Source organism: Callionymus lyra, unplaced genomic scaffold, assembly GCF_982586985.1.
Source record: "Callionymus lyra unplaced genomic scaffold, fCalLyr1.hap1.1 HAP1_SCAFFOLD_172, whole genome shotgun sequence".
In the NCBI taxonomy this organism is placed as follows: Eukaryota; Metazoa; Chordata; class Actinopteri; order Syngnathiformes; family Callionymidae; genus Callionymus; species Callionymus lyra.
This window is the reverse complement of record NW_028258631.1, coordinates 24204-51804: the sequence shown is the minus strand read 5'-3', so window position 1 is coordinate 51804 and position 27601 is coordinate 24204. Positions and strand designations below refer to the sequence as shown.

The following is a 27601-nucleotide window of genomic DNA, read 5'->3' as shown; positions in this document are numbered from 1 at the left end:
ATGGTTCGGCTCGTGGTCTTCTGGGTCTGCTCGGTTCTGGTCCCACCTGCAGGGACGCGCGCGACGCTGCTGGCCGGAGCATGCGCAGAGGTGGCGGCAGGTGTGGCGGCAGGTGTGGCGGCAGGTGTGGCGGCAGGTGTGGCGGGAAGACACGCGACAGACAACCACGTGGTTCTGGACTGGACTGGACCTCTGGACCGGGATTTGATGGAGAAGTTGCAGCTGTGGTGCGTGAGCACACCTGTCCAGGTGCAGCGCGTGACACCGTTCACCTGCAGGATCCGGAGCGATGACGCTCACGTGCTTTATTTGGCGCCTCCTCGCGCTCACCTGGCGCAGGTGCACTGGGCGCGCGGGCAGGTGAGGCTCGAGGGCTCGCGGCGGGGGGTCCTTCAGGTGTGTCACCTGCTGAGGCTCGCGGCGCCGCGGCGGAGGTCCCGCGCGCTGACCTCTGACCTCACCTACACGGTCATAGTCGCGGAGCACGCGCGCGCCGGTGACCTCGTGTTCACAGTTCCGGATCAAAGGTTCGAGCGCCGACGGTTCGAGCTGATGACGTCACAGTCTGACCCAGTACAAGTGGAGCCGAACACGGGGCGCGTGTTCCTGACGCGAAGACTTGAAGAACCAGAAGAAGTTCTACTGAAGGTCCAGAAGATCTCAGGTACACACAAGTACACACAAGTACACACAAGTACACACAAGTACACACACATACACACACGTACACACAAGTACACACAGGTACACACACGTACACACAGGTACACACACGTACACACAGGTACACACACGTACACACAAGTACACACACGTACACACAGGTACACACAAGTACACACAAGTACACACACATACACACACGTACACACAAGTACACACAGGTACACACACGTACACACACGTACACACAGGTACACACACGTACACACAAGTACACACACGTACACACAGGTACACACAAGTACACACAAGTACACACACATACACACACATACACACAAGTACACACACGTACACACAGGTACACACACGTACACACAAGTACACACACGTACACACAGGTACACACAAGTACACACAAGTACACACACATACACACACGTACACACAAGTACACACAGGTACACACACGTACACACAGGTACACACACGTACACACAGGTACACACACGTACACACAAGTACACACACGTACACACAGGTACACACAAGTACACACAAGTACACACACATACACACACGTACACACAAGTACACACAGGTACACACACGTACACACACGTACACACAGGTACACACACGTACACACAAGTACACACACGTACACACAGGTACACACAAGTACACACAAGTACACACACATACACACACATACACACAAGTACACACACGTACACACAGGTACACACACGTACACACAAGTACACACACGTACACACAGGTACACACAAGTACACACAAGTACACACACATACACACACGTACACACAAGTACACACAGGTACACACACGTACACACAGGTACACACACGTACACACAAGTACACACACGTACACACAGGTACACACAAGTACACACAAGTACACACACATACACACACGTACACACACGTACACACAAGTACACGCACGTACTCGCACGTACACACAAGTACACACAAGTACACGCACGTACACACAAGTACACACACATACACACACGTACACACACGTACACACAAGTACACGCACGTACACACAAGTACACGCACGTACACGCACGTACACACACGTACACACAAGTACACGCACGTACACACAAGTACACACACATACACACACGTACACACACGTACACACAAGTACACGCACGTACACGCATGTACACACATGTACACACATGTACACGCACGTACACGCACGTACACGCACGTACACACAGGTACACACACGTACACACAAGTACACGCACGTACACACAAGTACACGCACGTACACACACGTACACACACGTACACGCACGTACACGCATGTACACACATGTACACACATGTACACGCACGTACACACAAGTACACACGTACATACACGTACACACACGTACACACACGTACACACACGTACACACGTACAAACACGTACACACACGTACACACACGTACACGCACGTACACACACGTACACGCACGTACACACACGTACACGCACGTACACGCACGTACACACAAGTACACGCACGTACACACACGTACACGCACGTACACGCACGTACACGCACGTACACACACGTACACGCACGTACACGCACGTACACACAAGTACACGCACGTACACACACGTACACACAAGTACACGGACGTACACACAAGTACACGCACGTACACGCACGTACACGCACGTACACGCACGTACACGCACGTACACCCACGTACACGCACGTACACGCACGTACACGCACGTACACACAAGTACACGCACGTACACGCACGTACACGCACGTACACGCACGTACACACAAGTACACGCACGTACAGGCACGTACACGCACGTACACGCACGTACACGCACGTACACGCACGTACACACAAGTACACGCACGTACACACAAGTACACGCACGTACACGCACGTACACGCACGTACACCCACGTACACACAGGTACACGCACGTACACACACGTACACCCACGTACACACAGGTACACGCACGTACACACAAGTACACACAGATACACACACGTACACGCACGTACACACAAGTACACACAGATACACACACGTACACGCACGTACACACAAGTACACACAGATACACACAGGTACACGCACGTACACACAGATACACACACGTACACACACGTACACACACGTACACACACGTACACACACGTACACACAGATACACACAGGTACACGCACGTACACACAGATACACACAGGTACACGCACGTACACACAAGTACACACAGATACACACAGGTACACGCACGTACACGCACGTACACACAAGTACACACAGATACACACACGTACACGCACGTACACACAAGTACACGCACGTACACGCACGTACACACACGTACACGCACGTACACACAAGTACACGCACGTACACGCACGTACACGCACGTACACACACGTACACGCACGTACACACAAGTACACGCACGTACACGCACGTACACGCACGTACACGCACGTACACACAAGTACACGCACGTACACACAAGTACACGCACGTACACGCACGTACACGCAGGTACACCCACGTACACACAGGTACACGCACGTACACGCACGTAGACACACGTACACCCACGTACACACAGGTACACGCACGTACACACAAGTACACACAGATACACACACGTACACGCACGTACACACAAGTACACACAGATACACACAGGTACACGCACGTACACCCACGTACACACAGGTACACGCACGTACACACAAGTACACACAGATACACACACGTACACACACGTACACACAGATACACACAGGTACACGCACGTACACACAAGTACACACAGATACACACAGGTACACGCACGTACACGCACGTACACACAAGTACACACAGATACACACACGTACACGCACGTACACACAAGTACACACAGATACACACACGTACACGCACGTACACACAAGTACACACAGATACACACACGTACACGCACGTACACACAAATACACACACGTACACGCACGTACACACAAGTACACACAGATACACACACGTACACGCACGTACACACAGGTACACGCACGTACACGCACGTACACACAAGTACACACAGATACACACACGTACACACACGTACACGCACGTACACGCAAGTACACGCACGTACACGCAAGTACACGCACGTACACGCACGTACACGCACGTACACACAGGTACACGCACGTACACGCACGTACACACAAGTACACACAGATACACACACGTACACACGTACATACAAATACACACAAGTACACGCACGTACACACACGTACACAAAGGTACACGCACGTACACGCACGTACACACAAGTACACACAGATACACACACGTACACACGTACATACAAATACACACAAGTACACGCACGTACACACAAGTACACGCACGTACACGCACGTACACGCACGTACACGCACGTACACACAAGTACACGCACGTACACGCACGTACACGCACGTACACACAAGTACACACAGATACACAAACGTACACACGTACATACAAATACATACAAGTACACGCACGTACACATAAGTACACACACGTACACGCACGTACACGCACGTACACGCACGTACACACAAGTACACACAGATACACACACGTACACACGTACATACAAATACACACAAGTACACGCACGTACACACAAGTACACGCATGTACACGCACGTACACGCACGTACACACGTACATACAAATACACACAAGTACACACACGTACACACAAGTACACGCACGTACACACACGTACACACAGGTACACACACGTACACACGTACACACACGTACACACACGTACACACAAGTACGCACACGTACACACACGTACACACACGTACACACGTACATACAAATACACACAAGTACACGCACGTACACACAAGTACACGCACGTACACACACGTACACACAGGTACACACACGTACACACGTACACACACGTACACACACGTACACACAAGTACGCACACGTACACACACGTACACACACGTACACACAGGTACACACAGGTACACACAGATACACACACGTACACACACGTACACACACGTACACGCACGTACACGCACGTACACGCACGTACACACAAGTACACACAGATACACACACCTACACACGTACATACAAATACACACAAGTACACGCACGTACACACAAGTACACGCACGTACACACACGTACACACAGGTACATACACATACACACGTACACACACGTACACACACGTACACACACGTACACACAAGTACACACACGTACACACAGGTACACACACGTACACACGTACACACAAGTACGCACACGTACACACAGGTACACACACGTACACACGTACACACAAGTACGCACACGTACACACAGGTACACACACGTACACACAGGTACACACACGTACACACGTACACACAAGTACGCACACGTACACACACGTACACACAAGTACACACGTACACACAAGTACACACACGTACACACAAGTACACACACGTACACACAGGTACACACACGTACACACGTACACACAAGTACGCACACGTACACACACGTACACACACACGTACACACTGGTACACACAGGTACACGCACGTACACGCACGTACACACACGTACACACACGTACACACAGGTACACACACGTACACGCAGGTACACACAAGTACACACAGAGACAGAAACACGTGTGTGTCTCTACATGATGATTGATCAGCTTCAGACCAGATCAATCATCATGTGGGTCAAGGTCACCTGATCAATGCTTCTAACAACACGTGTCTCTCTGGACCAGAAAATGTGAGTCTGAACCTACTTAGATCCTCCTGTTGAAGATGAAGAAGATTAAGATGATGATGATGAAGATGAAGAAGATGAAGATGATGATGATGATGAAGATGATGAAGATGATGAAGATGATGAAGATGAAGATCAAGATGATGAAGATGAAGATGAAGATGATGAAGATGAAGATGATGAAGATCAAGATGAAGATGATGAAGAAGATGAAGATGAAGATGATGAAGATGAAGATGATGAAGAAGATGAAGATGAAGATGAAGATGATGATGATGATGAAGATGAAGATGATGAAGATCAAGATGAAGATGATGAAGAAGATGAAGATGATGAAGATGAAGATGATGAAGATGAAGATGATGAAGAAGATGAAGATGAAGATGATGATGATGATGAAGATGAAGATGATGAAGATCAAGATGAAGATGATGAAGAAGATGAAGATGATGAAGATGAAGATGATGAAGAAGATGAAGATGATGAAGATGATGAAGATGATGAAGATGAAGATGATGAAGATGATGAAGATGATGAAGATCAAGATGAAGATGAAGATGAAGATGAAGATGATGAAGATCAAGATGAAGATGATGAAGAAGATGAAGATGAAGATGATGAAGAAGATGAAGATGAAGATGATGAAGATGATGATGATGATGAAGATGAAGATGAAGATGATGAAGATCAAGATGAAGATGATGAAGAAGATGAAGATGAAGATGATGAAGATGAAGATGATGAAGATGAAGATGATGAAGAAGATGAAGATGATGAAGATGATGAAGATGATGAAGATGAAGATGATGAAGATGAAGATCCTCAATCACCATAAATAAAGTCCAGCTTCATCTTTCCTAACCATGTTCTAGTGAAGTTCCTACAATAACGTACAGCAGGAGTTACTCTGTGTTCGTTGTTCTTCACTCTCACAGTCTCACCAGTATATGTTCTCCACTTGATCCTGGTCTCCTGGAGAAGAAGGTACTGGAGCTTCTTCTTGTAAACAGTTTCTGACACCATAGAGTACCTGTGTGTCCACCTGCCTACCAACTGGTTGGTTCTCCAGCACTGACCCAGAATCATCGTTGACTCGTTTGTTTCTGTTCAGATCCTCTTCGTTACTTTAAATACATCTTCCTGCAGTTCGATGAGCAACACCAACACGTGGTGATGATGTCCTGATGTTCCACAGTGAACATGAACAGTCTTGAGTAAACTTGTGTACTTGGATGGATGATCTCAGCTGATGAGCTTCTCTTGCACCTCCATGGACCTGCTGACCTCAATAGTTTGATCTCAAGTTCGCTTCCGTCAACGACCTCTTGAACGTCCTCGCAGTGAAGTCCTCGCAGTGAAGACCTCTTGAACGTCCTCGCAGTGAAGTCCTCGCGGTGAAGACCTCTTGAACGTCCTCGCAGTGAAGTCCTCGCGGTGAAGACCTCTTGAACGTCCTCGCAGTGAAGTCCTCGCGGTGAAGACCTCTTGAACGTCCTCGCAGTGAAGTCCTCGCGGTGAAGACCTCGCGGTGAAGACCTCGCAGTGAAGACCTCGCGGTGAAGACCTCGCAGTGAAGACCTCGCAGTGAAGACCTCGCGGTGAAGACCTCGCAGTGAAGACCTCGCAGTGAAGTCCTCGCGGTGAAGTCCTCACGGTGAAGACCTCGCAGTGAAGACCTCGCAGTGAAGACCTCGCGGTGAAGACCTCGCAGTGAAGACCTCGCAGTGAAGACCTCGCGGTGAAGACCTCGCAGTGAAGTCCTCGCGGTGAAGACCTCGCAGTGAAGACCTCGCAGTGAAGACCTCGCGGTGAAGACCTCGCAGTGAAGACCTCGCAGTGAAGTCCTCGCGGTGAAGACCTCGCGGTGAAGTCCTCGCAGTGAACTCCTCGCGGTGAAGACCTCGCAGTGAAGACCTCGCAGTGAAGACCTCGCGGTGAAGACCTCGCAGTGAAGACCTCGCAGTGAAGTCCTCGCGGTGAAGACCTCGCAGTGAAGACCTCGCGGTGAAGACCTCGCAGTGAAGACCTCTTGAACGTCCTCGCAGTGAAGTCCTCGCGGTGAAGACCTCGCGGTGAAGTCCTCGCAGTGAACTCCTCGCGGTGAAGACCTCGCAGTGAAGACCTCTTGAACGTCCTCGCAGTGAAGACCTCGCGGTGAAGACCTCGCGGTGAAGACCTCGCGGTGAAGACCTCGCAGTGAAGACCTCGCAGTGAAGACCTCGCAGTGAAGACCTCACACCAGATCCCGGATCATCAAGTCAATCTCACGAGGAGAAACGTTTCAGCAACAAACTGAAACAGATTCACTCTTGATTTCTTTGAGATCTGAACCTCTCGCTGTCATCAGTGGTTCAGGTGAGTTTGTTCACCTTCTGCAGGTGAGCAGTGGTACCTGTGCAGGTTGAGTCTGGTCCGGACGAGCCTCCAGTGGACGATGTTTCCGTCTCCGTACCTGACGGTCGTGAGTCCTGAAGCTGCTCCTGGATCTGTCGTGTATCGACTGACCTCACTTCCTGCTGCAGTGACGTCTGGGCCTCTCAACTTCCTGCTGCTGGACGGTGAGTAGATGGTCTTTACGTGTCTCTCCTCTATGTCCTCGTGCACCTTCTCACCTGCAGACTCCTCCCCTTCCGTCGAGCACCTGAGCCTCATGATGACGATGACGATGATGAAGATGATGAAGATGTGTCTCCGCAGGGGGGCGGGGCTGCTTCGAGGTGGACCTGCTCTCAGGTGAGGTCCGGACCACGGGTCTCCCTCTGACCTTGAACATGGAGTACCTGCTGCAGGTGAAGGTCCAGGACCAGGGAGGTGGAGAAGGTCCAGTAGCTCAGGTGTCAGTGTTGGCTGGACTCAGAGCTCCTCAGTTCCTGCAGCCTCCAGCCACCCTCACCGTCCCAGAGAGCACCAGGCCGGGTCAAAGGTCAGACACACACGCCACCAAGAGAGAGAAAACTAAAGTGTGTGTGTGTGTGTGTGTGTGTGCGGCGCTGCAGTGTAGCAGTGTTCCGGGCCGTCTCCTTCCAGAACCTCAGCCTCTCCTTCTCCTCGGGGCCGAGCGACCTTCTGCTGCAGGACCTCAGTGGGGTCGTGACCTTGACCCGAGGCGTGGACTACGAGCGCGGAGACAACGAACACACACTGAAGGTCCGAGTGTTGGAGGCGGAGACTGGGCTGAGCAGTGATTGTGAGGTACACACACGCACACACACACGCACACACACACCTTCATGGCTCCGCCCACAGGTCCAGGTGTTCATCACGGACGTGAACGACTGCACACCTGAGTTCTCTCGTCGCACCTACACCTGCCTCAACGTGCCGCCGCCCACGACGTCTCCTCTGCTGCGAGGTCCGACCCTACACGCTAACACGCTAACACGCTAACACGCTAACACGCTAACACGCTAACATGCTAACACCCGTCCTCAGTTCTGGCCCGGGACTGCGACTCGGGTCAGAACTCTCAGATCTCGTACTTCCTGCGGGACGAGCGCTTCAACATCTCGTCGGACGGCGAGATCCGAGCGACGCGCCGGCTGGACGGCGAGCGGCTCGACTACGCCTTCCTGGTGCTGGCCGTGGACGCCGGGACTCCACCGCTCAGTGGTTCTGCCTCGGTCCGAGTCACAGTCGCACCGGTGTCCGACCCAGCAGCGTATGTGTGTTTGGTTCTGACCCGGCTAAGAAACGACCAACGTGATGATGTCACTTCTGTGGTTCTGACACTCTTGGGTCTCTTCAGGAAGTCCAAAGGTGTGGGTTCTGACCCGGATGAGGACTCCTACATCCCAGACGATGATGACGTCCTGCCAGACCCTCACTCAGGTGTGACTTGCGTACAGGTGAGCGTGTTGATGTGGGTCAGAACCTGAAGGTCATATCTCCCGGTCCAGTGGACCTCGGGCCGGGCAGCATCGTTCGTCTGCAGCTGATCAACATGAGAAGTTCTGATCAGACCCACGTCCAGATGTCGCTGCGGACCCGCTCCAGCTCCGGAACCTTGCTCTCCATCAGGTCCCGGGACACCAGCCAGAGCATGGTTCTGCAGGTACATTGTTGCTGCTTGTGTCACCTTCAACATCGTGACCTCTGACCTGCTCCCAGATCTCAAGCGGCCTGCTGGTGCTGCTGCTAGACGGGTCAGAGGTCAGTCATGTGATGCATCTCCCGGGTCAGCGTGTAGACGTGGGGCGCTGGGTTCAAGTCGACCTGCGTCGCCGTGACGACCTGTTCGTGGCTCGAGTGGAGCTGGACGGAGGCGTGAGTGAGGTCGAGTCTTTCCTCGGCTCCCGGCCAGAACCCAACCTTAACCCGGACATGGTGACAGTCGGTGGTGGAACAGGGTCCAATTTCCAGGGTAAGAGAGGCGGTCGTCATAGAAACGTGACGCTCACTCGCGGTCGTCATGGAAACGTGTTGCTCACTCGCGGTCGTCATGGAAATGTGACGCTCACTCGCGGTCGTCGTGGTAACGTGACGCTCACTCGCAATCGTCATGGAAACGTGTTGCTCACTCGCGGTCGTCATGGAAATGTGACGCTCACTCGCGGTCGTCATGGAAACGTGACGCTCACTCGCGGTCGTCATGGAAACGTGACGCTCACTCACGGTCGTCGTGGAAACATGACGCTCACTCGCGGTCGTCGTCGTAACGTGACGCTCACTCGCAATCGTCGTGGTAACGTGACGCTCACTCGCAATCGTCGTGGTAACGTGGCGCTCACTCGCCATCGTCATGGAAACGTGACGCTCACTTGCAATCGTCGTGGAAACGTGATGCTCACTCGCAATCGTCGTGGAAACGTGATGCTCACTCGCAATCGTCGTGGAAACGTGATGCTCACTTGCAATCGTCGTGGAAACGTGATGCTCACTCGCAATCGTCGTGGAAACGTGACGCTCACTCGCAATCGTCGTGGAAACGTGACGCTCACTTGCAATCGTCGTGGAAACGTGATGCTCACTCGCAATCGTCGTGGAAACGTGACGCTCACTTGCAATCGTCGTGGAAACGTGATGCTCACTTGCAATCGTCGTGGAAACGTGATGCTCACTCGCAATCGTCGTGGTAACGTGACGCTCACTCGCAATCGTCGTGGAAACGTGACGCTCACTCGCGGTCGTCATGGAAACGTGACGCTCACTCGCAATCGTCGTGGAAACGTGACGCTCACTCGCAATCGTCGTGGTAACGTGACGCTCACTCGCAATCGTCGTGGAAACGTGACGCTCACTCGCGGTCGTCATGGAAACGTGACGCTCACTCGCAATCGTCGTGGAAACGTGACGCTCACTCGCAATCGTCGTGGTAACGTGACGCTCACTCGCAATCGTCGTGGAAACGTGACGCTCACTCGCAATCGTCGTGGAAACGTGACGCTCACTCGCGGTCGTCATGGAAACGTGACGCTCACTCGCAATCGTCGTGGAAACGTGACGCTCACTCGCAATCGTCGTGGTAACGTGACGCTCACTCGCAATCGTCGTGGTAACGTGACGCTCACTCGCAATCGTCGTGGAAACGTGACGCTCACTCGCGGTCGTCATGGAAACGTGACGCTCACTCGCAATCGTCGTGGAAACGTGACGCTCACTCGCAATCGTCGTGGTAACGTGACGCTCACTCGCAATCGTCGTGGAAACGTGACGCTCACTCGCGGTCGTCATGGAAACGTGACGCTCACTCGCAATCGTCGTGGTAACGTGACGCTCACTCGCAATCGTCGTGGAAACGTGACGCTCACTCGCAATCGTTGTGGTAACGTGACGCTCACTCGCAATCGTCGTGGAAACGTGACGCTCACTCGCGGTCGTCATGGAAATGTGACGCTCACTCGCAATCGTCGTGGAAACGTGACGCTCACTCGCAATCGTCGTGGTAACGTGACGCTCACTCGCAATCGTCGTGGAAACGTGACGCTCACTTGCAATCGTCGTGGTAACGTGACGCTCACTCGCAATCGTCGTGGAAACGTGACGCTCACTCGCAATCGTCGTGGAAACGTGACGCTCACTCGCAATCGTCGTGGTAACGTGACGCTCACTCGCAATCGTCGTGGAAACGTGACGCTCACTCGCGGTCGTCATGGAAACGTGACGCTCACTCGCAATCGTCGTGGAAACGTGACGCTCACTCGCAATCGTCGTGGAAACGTGACGCTCACTCGCAATCGTCGTGGAAACGTGACGCTCACTCGCGGTCGTCATGGAAACGTGACGCTCACTCGCAATCGTCGTGGAAACGTGACGCTCACTCGCAATCGTCGTGGTAACGTGACGCTCACTCGCAATCGTCGTGGTAACGTGACGCTCACTCGCAATCGTCGTGGAAACGTGACGCTCACTCGCGGTCGTCATGGAAACGTGACGCTCACTCGCAATCGTCGTGGAAACGTGACGCTCACTCGCAATCGTCGTGGTAACGTGACGCTCACTCGCAATCGTCGTGGAAACGTGACGCTCACTCGCGGTCGTCATGGAAACGTGACGCTCACTCGCAATCGTCGTGGTAACGTGGCGCTCACTCGCAATCGTCGTGGAAACGTGACGCTCACTCGCAATCGTTGTGGTAACGTGACGCTCACTCGCAATCGTCGTGGAAACGTGACGCTCACTCGCGGTCGTCATGGAAACGTGACGCTCACTCGCAATCGTCGTGGAAACGTGACGCTCACTCGCAATCGTCGTGGTAACGTGACGCTCACTCGCAATCGTCGTGGAAACGTGACGCTCACTTGCAATCGTCGTGGTAACGTGACGCTCACTCGCAATCGTCGTGGAAACGTGACGCTCACTCGCGGTCGTCATGGAAACGTGACGCTCACTCGCAATCGTCGTGGAAACGTGACGCTCACTCGCAATCGTCGTGGTAACGTGACGCTCACTCGCAATCGTCGTGGTAACGTGACGCTCACTCGCAATCGTCGTGGTAACGTGACGCTCACTCGCAATCGTCGTGGTAACGTGACGCTCACTCACTGCTCCTTCAGGATGCGTGAAGGACGTTCGTGTCAACGGTCTGTTGCTGTCTCTGGACGGACTGAACACTGATCAGGTTCTGGTTCTGGAACAAAGAGGAGTCACACCAGGCTGCACCAGCGACACCTGCAGGTCTCAACCCTGTGCTGCGCCAATGACCTGCGTTGACCTGTGGAGGAAACCCCTGTGCAGGTGAGTCTGTGTGTAATTGTTTATATACAGTAGGTGTGTGTACATGAGTGTGTGTGTCCATAAGTGTGTGTGTCCAGGTGTCCTGCAGGTGAGCTGAAGGACGAGCGGGTCTGTGCTCCGTCTCCTTGTAGCTCCGCCCCCTGTCAAAATGGCGGCTCGTGCGTGGTGAAGCTTCCCGACAGCTTCAGGTGTCGATGTGTGGAGGGGTTCAGAGGGAGACGCTGCCAGCTGGGGGGTGTCAAAGGTCACCTGGCGTCACTCAGCCCCAGCTCCATCCTGATGCTCAGCATGAGTCTGCTGGTGTTCTTCGGTCAGTGGCACGTAACCGTGTAGAACACGTCAACTCTGACACGCGTGTTTATACACATGACAACTCTGACATGTGTGTAGAACACGTCAACTCTGACACATGTGTAGTACACATGACAACTCTGACATGTGTGTAGAACTGGTGAAATCTGACACACGTGTTTATACACACGTCAACTCTGACACGCGTGTTTATACACATGTCAACTCTGACACGTGTGTAGAACACATGTCAACTCTGACACGCGTGTTTATACACATGTCAACTCTGACACGCGTGTAGAACACATGTCAACTCTGACACGCGTGTTTATACACACGTCAACTCTGACACGCGTGTTTATACACATGACAACTCTGACATGTGTGTAGAACACGTCAACTCTGACACATGTGTAGTACACATGACAACTCTGACATGTGTGTAGAACTGGTGAAATCTGACACACGTGTTTATACACACGTCAACTCTGACACGCGTGTTTATACACATGTCAACTCTGACACGTGTGTAGAACACATGTCAACTCTGACACGCGTGTTTATACACATGTCAACTCTGACACGCGTGTAGAACACATGTCAACTCTGACACGCGTGTTTATACACACGTCAACTCTGACACGCGTGTTTATACACGTCAACTTACACGTGTAGTACACATGACAACTCTGACACGTGTGTAGAACTGGTGAACTCTGACACACGTGTTTATACACACGTCAACTCTGACACGCGTGTTGATACACATGTCAACTCTGACACGCGTGTAGAACACATGTCAACTCTGACACAGGTGTTTATACACATGTCAACTCTGACACACGTGTTTATACACATGTCAACTCTGACACACGTGTAGTACACATGTCAACTCTGACACGCATGTTTATACACATGTCAACTCTGACACACGTGTAGTACACATGTCAACTTTGACACATGTCTTTATACATACGTGAACTCTGACACGCGTGTAGAACACATGTCAATTCTGACACACGTGTTTATACACATGTGAACTCTGACACGTGTGTAGAACACGTGAACTCTGACACGCGTGTTTATACACATGTCAACTCTGACACGCATGTTTATAAATACGTGAACTCTGACACGCGTGTTTATACATACGTGAACTCTGACACCTGTGTTTATACATACGTGAACTCTGACACGCGTGTTTATACATACGTGAACTCTGACACGCGTGTTTATACACATGTCAACTCTGACACACGTGTAGTACACATGTCAACTCTGACACGCGTGTTTATACACATGTCAACTCTGACATGCGTGTAGAACACATGTCAACTCTGACACGCGTGTTTATACACATGTCAACTCTGACACGCGTGTAGAACACATGTCAACTCTGACACGCGTGTTTATACACATGTCAACTCTGACACACGTGTTTATACACATGTCAACTCTGACACGCGTGTAGAACACATGTCAACTCTGACCTAGTGTTTATACACACGTCAACTCTGACACGCGTGTTTATACATACGTGAACTCTGACACGTGTGTTTATACACATGTCAACTCTGACACACGTGTAGTACACATGTCAACTCTGACACGCTCGTTTATACACATGTCAACTCTGACACACGTGTTTATAGACATGTGAACTCTGACACGTGTGTTTATACACATGTCAACTCTGACACGTGTGTAGAACACATGTCAACTCTGACACGCGTGTTTATACACATGTCAACTCTGACATGCGTGTTTATACACATGTCAACTCTGACACGCGTGTAGTACACATGTCAACTTTGACACATGTCTTTATACATACGTGAACTCTGACACGCGTGTAGAACACATGTCAATTCTGACACACGTGTTTATACACATGTGAACTCTGACACGTGTGTAGAACACGTGAACTCTGACACGCGTGTTTATACACATGTCAACTCTGACACGCATGTTTATAAATACGTGAACTCTGACACGCGTGTTTATACATACGTGAACTCTGACACCTGTGTTTATACATACGTGAACTCTGACACGCGTGTTTATACATACGTGAACTCTGACACGCGTGTTTATACACATGTCAACTCTGACACACGTGTAGTACACATGTCAACTCTGACACGCGTGTTTATACACATGTCAACTCTGACATGCGTGTAGAACACATGTCAACTCTGACACGCGTGTTTATACACATGTCAACTCTGACACGCGTGTAGAACACATGTCAACTCTGACACACGTGTTTATACACATGTCAACTCTGACACACGTGTTTATACACATGTCAACTCTGACACGCGTGTAGAACACATGTCAACTCTGACCTAGTGTTTATACACATGTCAACTCTGACACGCGTGTTTATACATACGTGAACTCTGACACGTGTGTTTATACACATGTCAACTCTGACACACGTGTAGTACACATGTCAACTCTGACACGCTCGTTTATACACATGTCAACTCTGACACACGTGTTTATAGACATGTGAACTCTGACACGCGTGTTTATACACATGTCAACTCTGACACGTGTGTAGAACACATGTCAACTCTGACACGCGTGTTTATACACATGTCAACTCTGACATGCGTGTTTATACACATGTCAACTCTGACACGCGTGTTTATACACACGTCAACTCTGACACGCGTGTTTATACACATGTCAACTCACACGTGTAGTACACATGTCAACTCTGACACGTGTGTAGAACTGGTGAACTCTGACACACGTGTTTATACACATGTCAACTCTGACACGCGTGTTTATACACATGTCAACTCTTACATGCGTGTTTATACACATGTCAACTCTGACACGCGTGTTTATACACATGTCAACTCTTACATGCGTGTTTATACACATGTCAACTCTGACACGCGTGTTTATACACATGTCAACTCTGACATGCGTGTTTATACACATATCAACTCTGACACGTGTGTTTATACATACGTGAACTCTGACATGCGTGTTAATACACATGTCAACTCTGACACGTGTTAATACACATGTCAACTCTGACACACGTCTTTATACATACGTGAACTCTGACACGCGTGTAGAACACATGTCAATTCTGACACCCGTGTTTATACACATGTCAACTCTGACACGCGTGTAGAACACATGTCAACTCTGACACGCGTGTTTATACACATGTCAACTCTGACATGCGTGTTTATACACATATCAACTCTGACAAGTGTGTTTATACATACGTGAACTCTGACATGCGTGTTAATACACATGTCAACTCTGACACGTGTGAAGAACATGTGAACTCTGACACACGTCTTTATACATACGTGAACTCTGACACGTGTGTAGAACACGTGAACTCTGACACGCGTGTTTATACACATGTCAACTCTGACACGCGTGTAGAACACATGTCAACTCTGACACGCGTGTTTATACACATGTCAACTCTGACACGTGTGTAGAACACGTGAACTCTGACACACGTCTTTATACATACGTGAACTCTGACACGCGTGTTTATACACATGTCAACTCTTACATGCGTGTTTATACACATGTCAACTCTGACACGCGTGTTTATACACATGTCAACTCTGACATGCGTGTTTATACACATATCAACTCTGACACGTGTGTTTATACATACGTGAACTCTGACATGCGTGTTAATACACATGTCAACTCTGACACGTGTGTAGAACATGTGAACTCTGACACACGTCTTTATACATACGTGAACTCTGACACGCGTGTAGAACACATGTCAATTCTGACACACGTGTTTATACACATGTCAACTCTGACACGTGTGTAGAACACGTGAACTCTGACACGCGTGTTTATACACATGTCAACTCTGACACGCGTGTAGAACACATGTCAACTCTGACACGCGTGTTTATACACATGTCAACTCTGACACGTGTGTAGAGCACGTGAACTCTGACACACGTCTTTATACATACGTGAACTCTGACACGCGTGTAGAACACATGTCAACTCTGACATGCGTGTTTATACACATGTCAACTCTGACACGTGTGTTTATACATACGTGAACTCTGACACGCGTGTTAATACACATGTCAACTCTGACACGCGTGTAGAACACATGTCAACTCTGACATGCGTGTTTATACACATGTCAACTCTGACACGTGTGTTTATACATACGTGAACTCTGACACGCGTGTTAATACACATGTCAACTCTGACACGTGTGTAGAACACGTGAACTCTGACACTTGTCTTTATACATACGTGAACTCTGACACGCGTGTAGAACACATGTCAATTCTGACACGCGTGTTTATACACATGTCAACTCTGACACGCGTGTAGAACACATGTCAACTCTGACATGCGTGTTTATACACATGTCAACTCTGACACGTGTGTTTATACATACGTGAACTCTGACACGCGTGTTAATACACATGTCAACTCTGACACGTGTGTAGAACACGTGAACTCTGACACTTGTCTTTATACATACGTGAACTCTGACACGCGTGTAGAACACATGTCAATTCTGACACGCGTGTTTATACACATGTCAACTCTGACACGCATGTTTATACATACGTGAACTCTGACACGCGTGTTTATACATACGTGAACTCTGACACGCGTGTTTATACATACGTGAACTCTGACACGCGTGTTTATACATACGTGAACTCTGACACGCGTGTTTATACATACGTGAACTCTGACACGCGTGTTTATACATACGTGAACTCTGACACGCGTGTTTATACACATGTCAACTCTGACACACGTGTAGTACACATGTCAACTCTGACACGCGTGTTTATACATACGTGAACTCTGACACGTGTGTTTATACATACGTGAACTCTGACACGCGTGTTTATACATACGTGAACTCTGACACGTGTGTTGATACATACGTGAACTCTGACACGCGTGTTTATACATACGTGAACTCTGACACGCGTGTTTATACACACGTGAACTCTGACACGTGTGTTTATACACACGTGAACTCTGACACGTGTGTTTATACACACGTGAACTCTGACACGTGTGTTTATACATACGTGAACTCTGACACGCGTGTTTATACACACGTGAACTCCGACACGTGTGTATAAACAGGCGTGAACTCTGACACGCTTGTTTATACACACGTGAACTCTGACACGTGTGTTTATACATACGTGAACTCTGACACGTGTGTTTATACATACGTGAACTCTGACACGCGTGTTTATACACACGTGAACTCTGACACGTGTGTTTATACACACGTGAACTCTGACACGCGTGTTTATACATCCGTGAACTCTGACACGCGTGTTTATACATACGTGAACTCTGACACGCGTGTTTATACATACGTGAACTCTGACACGCGTGTTTATACATACGTGAACTCTGACACGTGTGTTTAAACATACGTGAACTCTGACACGCGTGTTTATACATCCGTGAACTCTGACACGCGTGTTTAAACATACGTGAACTCTGACACGCGTGTTTAAACATACGTGAACTCTGACACGCGTGTTTATACATACGTGAACTCTGACACGCGTGTTTATACATACGTGAACTCTGACACGCGTGTTTATACATACGTGAACTCTGACACGCGTGTTTATACATACGTGAACTCTGACACGCGTGTTTATACACACGTGAACTCTGACACGCGTGTTTATACACACGTGAACTCTGACACGCGTGTTTATACACACGTGAACTCTGACACGCGTGTTTATACACACGTGAACTCTGACACGCGTGTTTATACACACGTGAACTCTGACACGCGTGTTTATACACACGTGAACTCTGACACGCGTGTTTATACACACGTGAACTCTGACACGCGTGTTTATACATACGTGAACTCTGACACGCGTGTTTATACATACGTGAACTCTGACATGCGTGTTTATACATACGTGAACTCTGACACGTGTGTTTATACACACGTGAACTCTGACACGCGTGTTTATACATACGTGAACTCTGACACGCGTGTTTATACATACATGAACTCTGACACGCGTGTTTATACATACGTGAACTCTGACACGCGTGTTTATACACGTTTATATACGTGTGTTGTGCAGCTCTACTGGTCGCCGTGACCGTCTGGAACCAGAGAGGAAGTAGAAACAAGTTCAGAGCCACGAGAACAAGGACTCTTGAAGAACATGTGAGCAGAGAAGAGACGCACACAGAGAGCAGGTACACACACTTGTATGTACACATTTACACACACACACCTGTATATACACACATGTACACATACGCTGCTCGTCCTGACGTGTCGATCCACGTGTACATATATATACCGTATGAACAGTATATATATGTACACGTGTACATATATATACAGTATGAACAGTATATATATGTACACGTGTACATATATATACTGTTCATACAGTATATATATGTACACGTGTACATATATATACTGTTCATACAGTATATATATGTACACGTGTACATATACACACGTACATCAGATGACTCCAGTATTTACTCGTCAGTTTCATACCTGATCAATGACATCAAATGGTCAATAATCATGTCAAACATGTGTCATCAGCGCCCCCTACAGGACTGAGGGGCCCCCGGCATGAGGTCTGCAGTTCCACTGAAGCACTCGAGAGGGCGCCACACTCCTGATGTCACTTCCTGTTTCCCTCACATTTAAAACACAAGTGGTTTGAGTTTGTTTATTTGTACAAAACCTCATAAATAAAATAAATAATCAAGTCTGGCAGGAAGTGAGGTCACGCGTCAGCTTCAGTGATTGACAGGCTTCTCTGTGCTGCTGGGCGGAGTCATAGTGGTGACCATGGCGACGGGAGACATCTGATGGCTGGGGCTGTCAATCATCCGCTCCTGAGCTCGTCTCTGAAGGAAAGACTTGATGGTCAAACAAAGATGGCCGCCACCGTCAGTGTCAATAAAGTTGCGTTTGAAGTCACGTGACCAACAACCTTGACCACGTGTTTAAAGTGTTCTGGTGCAGAAGAGAAGCGAGTCACGTGTAGCGCGCTATCCTGATGCATACTAACTTCTAGTGTACTAAGAGAAGTATGTTTGAGACATACTATCTGTGGAGGATTAGTTACTAGTTAGTACGTACACTATCCTGATGATACTAACTTCTAGTGTACTAAGAGAAGTATGTTTGAGACATACTATCTGTGGAGGATTAGTTACTAGTTAGTACGTACACTATCCTGATGATACTAACTTCTAGTATACTAAGAGAAGTATGTTTGAGACATACTATCTGTGGAGGATTAGTTACTAGTTAGTACGTACACTATCCTGATGATACTAACTTCTAGTATACTAAGAGAAGTATGTGTGAGACATACTATCTGTGGAGGATTAGTTACTAGTTAGTACGTACACTATCCTGATGATACTAACTTCTAGTATACTAAGAGAAGTATGTTTGAGACATACTATCTGTGGAGGATTAGTTACTAGTTAGTACGTACACTATCCTGATGATACTAACTTCTAGTATACTAAGAGAAGTATGTTTGAGACATACTATCTGTGGAGGATTAGTTACTAGTTAGTACGTACACTATCCTGATGATACTAACTTCTAGTATACTAAGAGAAGTATGTTTGAGACATACTATCTGTGGAGGATTAGTTACTAGTTAGTACGTACACTATCCTGATGATACTAACTTCTAGTATACTAAGAGAAGTATGTTTGAGACATACTATCTGTGGAGGATTAGTTACTAGTTAGTACGTACACTATCCTGATGCATACTAACTTCTAGTGTACTAAGAGAAGTATGTGTGAGACATACTATCTGTGGAGGATTAGTTACTAGTTAGTACGTACACTATCCTGATGCATACTAACTTCTAGTGTACTAAGAGAAGTATGTTTGAGACATACTATCTGTGGAGGATTAGTTACTAGTTAGTACGTACACTATCCTGATGATACTAACTTCTAGTATACTGAGAGAAGTATGTTTGAGACATACTATCTGTGGAGGATTAGTTAGTACGTACACTATCCTGATGATACTAACTTCTAGTGTACTAAGAGAAGTATGTGTGAGACATACTATCTGTGGAGGATTAGTTACTAGTTAGTACGTACACTATCCTGATGCATACTAACTTCTAGTGTACTAAGAGAAGTATGTTTGAGACATACTATCTGTGGAGGATTAGTTACTAGTTAGTACGTACACTATCCTGATGATACTAACTGCTAGTATACTAAGAGAAGTATGTGTGAGACATACTATCTGTGGAGGATTAGTTACTAGTTAGTACGTACACTATCCTGATGCATACTAACTTCTAGTGTACTAAGAGAAGTATGTGTGAGACATACTATCTGTGGAGGATTAGTTACTAGTTAGTACGTACACTATCCTGATGATACTAACTTCTAGTATACAAAGAGAAGTATGTGTGAGACATACTATCTGTGGAGGATTAGTTACTAGTTAGTACGTACACTATCCTGATGATACTAACTTCTAGTATACTAAGAGAAGTATGTTTGAGACATACTATCTGTGGAGGATTAGTTACTAGTTAGTACGTACACTATCCTGATGATACTAACTTCTAGTATACTAAGAGAAGTATGTTTGAGACATACTATCTGTGGAGGATTAGTTACTAGTTAGTACGTACACTATCCTGATGATACTAACTTCTAGTATACTAAGAGAAGTATGTTTGAGACATACCATCTGTGGAGGATTAGTTACTAGTTAGTACGTACACTATCCTGATGATACTAACTTCTAGTATACTAAGAGAAGTATGTTTGAGACATACTATCTGTGGAGGATTAGTTACTAGTTAGTACGTACACTATCCTGATGCATACTAACTTCTAGTGTACTAAGAGAAGTATGTGTGAGACATACTATCTGTGGAGGATTAGTTACTAGTTAGTACGTACACTATCCTGATGCATACTAACTTCTAGTGTACTAAGAGAAGTATGTTTGAGACATACTATCTGTGGAGGATTAGTTACTAGTTAGTACGTACACTATCCTGATGATACTAACTTCTAGTATACTGAGAGAAGTATGTTTGAGACATACTATCTGTGGAGGATTAGTTAGTACGTACACTATCCTGATGATACTAACTTCTAGTGTACTAAGAGAAGTATGTGTGAGACATACTATCTGTGGAGGATTAGTTACTAGTTAGTACGTACACTATCCTGATGCATACTAACTTCTAGTGTACTAAGAGAAGTATGTTTGAGACATACTATCTGTGGAGGATTAGTTACTAGTTAGTACGTACACTATCCTGATGATACTAACTTCTAGTATACTAAGAGAAGTATGTTTGAGACATACTATCTGTGGAGGATTAGTTACTAGTTAGTACGTACACTATCCTGATGATACTAACTTCTAGTATACTAAGAGAAGTATGTTTGAGACATACTATCTGTGGAGGATTAGTTACTAGTTAGTACGTACACTATCCTGATGATACTAACTTCTAGTATACTAAGAGAAGTATGTTTGATACATACTATCTGTGGAGGATTAGTTACTAGTTAGTACGTACACTATCCTGATGATACTAACTTCTAGTATACTAAGAGAAGTGTGTTTTTTGAGACACACACACAAGCGCTCTGTGCTATGATTGGCTCGTAGTGTAAAGTAAACCGTATCGTATCATTGGCTGAAACACCTGTCACTCACTGAGATGTTCATGTGCGCCGAGTATGTTGTGTGTTATGTATGTGCTGTGAGTCACGGGTCTCGGGTCAGACTCACCAGCAGGTCCAAGTAGCTGACGTGGGTCTGGATGTTGTGCCGGTCGTCAGGCAGGACTTTGTGGAAGTTCTTCAGCTGAGGTTTGGGCTCCGAGCTCAGAGCGAGCATGAAGGGCGTCATCCAGCGCAGGCAGGGGGCGACCACCTCCCACGTCAGTCCTGCAGAGGTGAGGGTTCAGATCCCGCCGGCTGAGCTCCAGCACACTCACACTCACACTCACACTCACACTCACACTCACACTCACACTCACACTCACACTCACACTCACACTCACACTCACACTCACACTCACACTCACACTCACACTCACACTCACACTCACACACTCACACACTCACACACTCACACACTCACACACTCACACACTCACACACTCACACACTCACACACTCACACACTCACACACTCACACACTCACACACTCACACACTCACACACTCACACACTCACACACTCACACACTCACACACTCACACACACACACACACTCACACACTCACACACACACACACACTCACCCGAGACCCTCTGGACCACCTCGAAGGACGACAGGTGGGCGAGCGCGGCGGCGGCGAGGACGCTGTAGCTGAAGTCCAGCGAGGACGCGTCCATCATGCACACGTCCAGCAGCTGAGGTCAGAGGTCAGAGGTCAGCCACACACACGCACACACGCTTGACGCGTCGGCGCGAGTCGTACCTGGGTCACCTGGATGTAGGTCTCCTGGCAGAAGCCCGGCTTCAGCAGGTCCCGGTCCTGGTCCTGGACCTGCAGCTGACTGTAGAGCTTCAGCCACGAGATGGGCGTCTCCGGGCTCAGGTTCCAGTTGAGAGCCTGCAGAGCCACAAGAAGCGGGTCAGAAGCGGGTCAGAAGCGGGTCAGAAGCGGGTCAGAACCAGACGCCTGAGCCAGACCTTCAGGATGTGCAGCTCCATCTGCTGGATGTCCCAGACGTCGCAGGCTCCGTCCGTCACGTAGGAGAACTCGAAGATCTTCGGGGGGTAGATCTCCTGCGGGCGAGGACCGGGTGAGTCGGGCGCAGACAGGAAGTGACCTCGGAGCACTGACCTCCATCTTGGCGGCGACGAAGAGCGCGGTGATGCCGATGAGCTGCAGCAGGTCTTTGCTGACGTCCTGCTGGGTCATCATGAAGCGGTCGAAGAAGTCCTGGGCCAGGTACGCCGTCTGCCGGTGCAGGCAGTACACCTCGCTCACCTGCGGGGGCACAAGGTCACACAGGGGCTCCGGCAGCTCAGAGGTCAGAAGGTCACACCTCTAGCAGCCAGTCCAGCAGGATGGACCTCATGTTGGCCTGAAGGTTCTGGTGCTGCTGCAGGTAGTTCTGCTCGTGAACGTATGTGAGCTCCTTGTTCAGCATCTGGATCCACACGTCGTCGGCACTGGCCCAGCTACACACACACACACACACACAGGTGTTACACACACACACACACACAGGTGTTACACACACACACACAGGTGTTACACACACACACACACACAGGTGTTACACACACACACACACACACACACACAGGTGTTACACACACACACACACACAGGTGTTACACACACACACACACACAGGTGTTACACACACACACACACAGGTGTTACACACACACACACACAGGTGTTACACACACACACACACAGGTGTTACACACACACACACACAGGTGTTACACACACACACACACACACAGGTGTTACACACACACACACACAGGTGAGACACACACACACAGGTGAGACACACACACACAGGTGAGACACACACACACAGGTGAGACACACACACACAGGTGAGACACACACACACAGGTGAGACACACACACACAGGTGAGACACACACACACAGGTGTTACACACACACACAGGTGAGACACACACACACAGGTGAGACACACACACACAGGTGAGACACACACACACAGGTGAGACACACACACACAGGTGTTACACACACACACAGGTGTTACACACACAGGTGTTACACACACAGGTGAGACACACACACACACACACACACACACCTGAGGGGGGGCAGGGGTGCTGCTCTGATGAACAGGTTCTTGAAGATGTACTGGTGAGTGAAGGTCGACTCGTGTCGGGGCTCCAGCTCTTTGTGAGGCGTCTCTATGAGGACACACGGGGTCACGGAGGTCACGCCGTCCTCGGACCAGCACCTCTGGAACACACACACGTCAGTCTTCACACACACACACACGCGCACACACACGCACACACACACACACACACCTGGATCTGGTAGCTGTGCTTCTTGGCGACGCTGACTCTCCTCTTGCTCGCCTGCACAACACACGTCACATCAACACGTGTTCACTTTGTGTTGGTCGTCACACTGACCTTTGACCTTCTCTTCCTCACTGGACCTTTGATCTCGTCAAGAGTGTTCGAGTCCCGAACCTGCAGTGTTGTGTTGCTGCAGAGAAGAACACACACATGAGTCACACACACTTGCACAACCTGTGGTTTTGTGTACATACGTGTTTGTGTGTGTGTACATACGTGTGTGTGTGTGTGTGTACATACATGTGTGTGTACATACGTGCGTACATATGTGGGCGTGTGTACATACGTGTGTGTGTGTGTGTGTGTACATGTGTGTGTGTACATGTGTGTGTGTGTACATACATGTGTGTGTACATACGTGTGTGTGTGTGTGTGTGTACATGTGTGTGTGTACATGTGTGTGTGTGTACATACATGTGTGTGTACATACGTGTGTGTGTGTGTACATGAGTGTGTGTACATGTGTGTGTGTGTACATACATGTGTGTGTACATACGTGCGTACATATGTGGGCGTGTGTACATACGTGTGTGTGTGTGTGTACATGTGTGTGTGTACATGTGTGTGTGTGTGTACATACGTGCGTACATATGTGGGCGTGTGTACATACGTGTGTGTGTGTGTGTGTACATGTGTGTGTGTGTACATACATGTGTGTGTACATATGTGCGTACATATGTGTGTGCGTGTACATGTGTGCGTGTACATGTGTGTGTGTACATGTGTGTGTGTACATGTGTGTGTGTGTGTGTGTGTACATGTGTGTGTGTGTGTGTACGTGCTTTGTGACCCTGGTCTCGAAAAGCGCTATATAAATAAATATTACTTACTTGTGTGTGTACATGTGTGTGTGTGTGTGTGTGTGTACATGTGTGTGTACATGTGTGTGTGTACATGTGTGTGTGTACATGTGTGTGTGTACATGTGTGTGTGTGTGTACATGTGTGTGTGTGTGTACATGTGTGTGTGTGTACATGTGTGTGTGTGTGTACGTGTGTGTGTGTACGTGTACATGTGTGTGTGTACATGTGTGTGTGTGTACATGTGTGTGTGTGTACATGTGTGTGTGTGTGTGTGTGTACATGTGTGTGTACGTGTACATGTGTGTGTGTGTGTGTGTACATGTGTGTGTACATGTGTGTGTGTGTGTGTGTACATGTGTGTATACATGTGTGTGTACGTGTACATGTGTGTGTGTGTGTGTGTACATGTGTGTGTACATGTGTGTGTACATGTGTGTGTCTCACCTGCGTCTGGACATGACTGCAGTTTTGAGCTGAAACAAAAAGAGTTGTGTGTGAATATATGTTAATGTTGTTGGGGGAGGGTCAGGGTCAGGAGGGGGGGGTGAGGGTCAGGAGGGGGGGGTGAGGGTCAGGAGGGGGGGGTGAGGGTCAGGAGGGGGGGGGGGGGGGGTCAGGAGGGGGGGGTGAGGGTCAGGAGGGGGGGGTGAGGGTCAGGAGGGGGGGGGGGGGGTCAGGAGGGGGGGGGGTCAGGTCTCACCCTCAAGAGCCAGGACAAGAGACGCGCCAGAGTGACGTCAGTGAAACGTACTCGTGACGTATGAATGATGGATTGTGATCATTATTAGTTACTTTGAAATCGGAAAAGACGTGAAAGTTCTTCTTTTAAACTTCATTATTTATTGATTATTGATTATGTTCCTGCGGAGAGAGGTCCTGGAAGCTAACAGCAGTAGGGAAGAAAGGTCCTGGAAGCTAACAGCGGGAGAGACGCTCCCTCCAAAATATCTTCAACAAAACAAAGTTTCACATTTCTGTCCTGGTAACACAAGGACATGAAGTGAACACACACTCTCTCACACACACACTCTCTCACACACACACACACACACACACTCTCACACACACACACACTAATGTCTAAAGGTGCTCAAACAAAAAAATCGCGCCAATTCCAGTAGCAAAGCGGGAAGTGAGCGAGTCTGAACCGAGTCTGCGGGTCAAAGGTTCCGAGTCAGAATCTCGTCTGGACCCGAGCTCACAGTCCTGCCGGGCCCGTGAGCAAGGCTTGATGTGGAGGCAGAAGTTCTGAAGCAAAGAAGCTCAGACAAGCGCGCAGTGACGTCACAAGAGAGTAAACAAACAATAGAGAAAGAAAAGATAAACTCGTCAAACCTGGAGAAAGAGGAGAAGAAGCTTCTGTGATGTTCAGAGCAGGAGGTTCCGCTGGTTCTGACCCAGATCGTCCAGAGATTGAATGGATCAGCTGGCGCGCCGGCGCCAATCTTTAGACCCGCCTCTTGGCTTTCACCGCCGCGCATGCGCACTCCGCCCCTAGCCCGGCGCTAACTGAGCTCCTGCCGTGGCGCGAAACCCCTCGAACCCGCCAAAATCTGCCGAACCTCGTCAGGGCGCGCGGAGAATTCCCGGGACTCGAACCCGCGAAGATCCTGATGTGTTGCACTTCTTGTTCGATGAACTCTGACCTTCTGGACTCGAGTGACTGCTGGGAGTTTCGGGTCTGGTTCGG

General features: G+C 48.7%; 2 protein-coding genes across 2 annotated transcripts; one reads left to right on the top strand and one right to left on the bottom strand.

Annotated features, from left to right (window-relative positions):
• On the top strand, nt 1-19734 carry LOC148058106 (uncharacterized). Its single transcript, XM_087782627.1, has 13 exons — nt 1-664; nt 7892-8071; nt 8211-8436; nt 8510-8705; nt 8760-8865; nt 8946-9171; nt 9259-9341; nt 9410-9564; nt 9621-9873; nt 12506-12686; nt 12764-12996; nt 19097-19214; nt 19582-19734. Exons 1-13 carry the CDS (start codon nt 1-3, stop codon nt 19613-19615), a joined length of 2655 nt encoding a protein of 884 aa, XP_087638753.1. The 3' UTR covers nt 19616-19734.
• Nucleotides 19733-27519, bottom strand: LOC148058105 (G1/S-specific cyclin-E2-like). The gene is made up of 12 exons (XM_087782628.1): nt 27247-27519; nt 26356-26384; nt 25163-25238; nt 25055-25105; nt 24829-24983; nt 24065-24200; nt 23860-24006; nt 23706-23801; nt 23491-23625; nt 23311-23422; nt 22793-22950; nt 19733-19892 (listed from the first exon to the last, which is right to left on the bottom strand). Exons 2-12 carry the CDS (start codon nt 26367-26369, stop codon nt 19782-19784), a joined length of 1191 nt encoding a protein of 396 aa, XP_087638754.1. The 5' UTR covers nt 26370-26384; nt 27247-27519; the 3' UTR covers nt 19733-19781.
• Between the last annotated feature and the right edge of the window lie 82 nt (nt 27520-27601).